This window comes from Penaeus monodon, chromosome 24 (genome assembly GCF_015228065.2).
Source record: "Penaeus monodon isolate SGIC_2016 chromosome 24, NSTDA_Pmon_1, whole genome shotgun sequence".
In the NCBI taxonomy this organism is placed as follows: Eukaryota; Metazoa; Arthropoda; class Malacostraca; order Decapoda; family Penaeidae; genus Penaeus; species Penaeus monodon.
The window spans coordinates 6944840-6947547 of record NC_051409.1 but is presented as its reverse complement, the minus strand read 5'-3'; the positions used below and the strand labels follow the sequence as shown (position 1 = coordinate 6947547).

Here is a 2708-nt window from a genome sequence, read left to right as displayed (position 1 = left end):
TTATCAGCTGGGAAAAATCAGAAATAGATGGGGTTAGGTTTTGATCTGCGCATTCTTAGAACTTGATGGTGGCGCATTTAATTTTTTTTCACCGGGTGAAATAGAAATGGGTCCATAAGGGGTTTAGAACATTAGAAGTAACGGAAAGGTTTTGGTTTTTTTCTGGGGGGCCATACGTTTGCTTTTGGAAACCCCTTTAAAAAGTAGCGGAAGGTTTTTTTTATTTTTCCCGGGGGGCCATAAGTTTGGGTTTGGCCCCTTAGAAGTAAAAAGGGGAAAGGGTTGGGGGTTATTTTTTGGTAGGGTAAAGTCTGCTTTTGGGGGCACCCAACGAGAGATTTTATGGGCGAGTTTGTTCTAATGGGATATAACTCTGCTCTGGAGCCTTAGAAATAGACTGGGATCATAAGTATTTCAGGGAACTTTGGGGAAAAAGATGGGAGTTTTACTTCGCCCCTGGTGGGGGAAATTTCCCGATCAGGATCTACAAGATAGATGGAGGGCCCCCAAAAAATTGCTTTCTTGGACCATGGTAAACCCCTGGAATCTTTGGGAGGGAATTTGGTGCCCCAAAAAATTGTTCAGGAGCCCGAGGGTTTGTTTTCGGGGCATTTTTGTTCTAGGGGACCCATACTCGTTTCGGGGGGCTTTGGCCCAGGGGGGTGGGCCCCTGATTCTTTTCTGGGAAAGTTAGAAGTTGATGGGGGGCATAACTTTTTTCAGGGGGGGCCCCAAAATGATTGGACGATAGAGATAGATGGTAGGCCAAATATTTGGGTTTAGTTTAAAGGGGGGGGGGTAAGTTTTCCCCTGGAATTTCTGAAGTGGTTTGGGTTTGGGGCTAAAAATTGGGCTGGGAAATTAAACATTGCGGTGGGGTGTAGCTTTTTTCCGGGGGGCCATGGTCTGGTCCCGAAAATGGGAAGAGATGGTGGGCTAAAGCTTTTTTCGGGGGGCCCAAAATTTTGGCCGGAATATTAGAAAATTTATGGGGTATCGGAATTTTTGGTTTTTGGGGAGACCATTACTCTGGGCTGGAAATGGAAATGGAAAATGAGCCAGAAGGTTTTACCTAAAAATTTTTTGGGAAACGATAGGGGGCGAAAGCTTTGACCTTGAACTGTGCCCTTTATGGAGGGTTATAGTCTCTTACTGGGGAATTCCGTGGTTTTACCCTTTAGGAAAATTTGGAGTGAAAAAAAAAACCTGGTTTTTGATGGTGAAGGACCAAATTTTCTCTTCCCAAAAACCCCGAAATTTGGGGGCATTTGTTCCCCTTTTGGGGGGGTGCAAATTTTTCTCGAATATTCCGGAAAATCAGGGGGTTAACCCGGTACTTTCTTGACTGCGAATTTTTGTTGGGAAAAGCTTTTACCAATTTTTCGGGTTTCACTGGAGGATTTACCCAAATTTGGGGGGGGACATTTTGAACTTTCTGGTAAACAGAGGTTTGGTTTATGGGGGGCCATGGGGAATTTGTGCCCCAAAAACTGGGGAAAAAACTTTGTTTTTATTTTAAAGCCTTTTTACATTTTTTTCGAAAAATGGACCCAAAATTTTTTCACGGGTTTTTTCTCTTTTGGGGGATGGGGCTCCGGGGGCTGTAACTTTCCCCTGAAAAAATTTATAAACATTTTGGTCCATTTTTGATTTTTTCTTGCGCTGTGTTTTATTTTACCGGCCCCATGGTTAAAGGGCCCCCCAAAGGATGAGGTTTTGGAATCCAAGTCACTAGGGGCACTTTTTTTGGGGATAAAGTTTTTCTCTGGGGGAAAACGGTCACTTTCAAACGGGGCATAGGGCCTTTCTGGTTTTGAAAGCATTTTATTTAGGGGCCCTGGTTTTGTTGTGAAAATTTGGGTTTTGTGGGGGACGTGGGCTTAGTTCTTGCTTTGGAGGGGAGTCATAATTTTGTTGAAAAAACCGTAATCACTACTTTTAAAGATGGCTCTGTAAGTCCTTTAGGATTTTTTTTCTCCACATAAGATCCACTGAATGGTTTATATACTGTAAGTTCCCTGAGACAGAAAGGCCCGAGGCATTGGCCTTTTACTTTATAAAGGCCGGGGGGAAAAGGGCCCTTTGGGTTTTTCTCCCATTATAAAGGAAAATAGGACTCTTTAAAAAAAAGGTTTCCCGAACTGCCCCCCTGATGAAAAAAGGCTTTGTTTTTTGCACCAAAAGGTTGGTTCCCCTTTCTTTTTTTGACATAAAAATGGCTTACTTGGGGAAAAGGGACTTTCGACTTGGCACGTGAAAACTTGGCGGGCCTTTAGGCTTAAACACCTCTCCGGGTTTTTCAAATGTTTTTTTTTTATCTTTATTGAAAAAGGGCTCAGGTGAAGAGAAAGGTTGGGGGTTTAAATCTTTTTAGGGGAGTCTTCACTGACCAAAAGTTTGAAGCCCAAGGCTCTGGGCCCCACCCAAAGCCCTGGGTTTAAATGCAATTGGTGGAAGTTTTTGTTCCCCGGGAAAAGTTTTTGATTCCCAAATGAAAAATTGACCATAGTTTTTTTTCATTTATTTTTCCCGTGCATCTGATTTTCGCCATAACTTTGCTCCGGAAAACCCCACGCGTGGCGCCAGCTTCCTGTCGTGGCTTGTAACTCCTTCCAGATCCTTCCCGAAAGTTACTCGGGTGAGCCATGGCATCTTCAATGGTGAATGAGACGGGAGAAATGTTAGAGGGAAAGAAAGTCTTTTTCTGA

General features: G+C 43.5%; 1 protein-coding gene across 1 annotated transcript in view; it reads right to left on the bottom strand.

Annotated features, from left to right (window-relative positions):
- Positions 1-581: 581 nt before the first annotated feature.
- The window catches only part of LOC119588830 (extensin-like), a 4453-nt gene continuing 2326 nt past the window's right edge, over positions 582-2708 (bottom strand). The window contains exons 3-6 of the mRNA XM_037937474.1: positions 1679-1807; positions 1376-1435; positions 1207-1276; positions 582-681 (exon numbers count right to left, since the gene is read on the bottom strand). Of these exons, the coding sequence (XP_037793402.1) occupies positions 582-681; positions 1207-1276; positions 1376-1435; positions 1679-1807 (359 nt within the window). The remainder of the gene's footprint in view (positions 682-1206; positions 1277-1375; positions 1436-1678; positions 1808-2708) is intronic.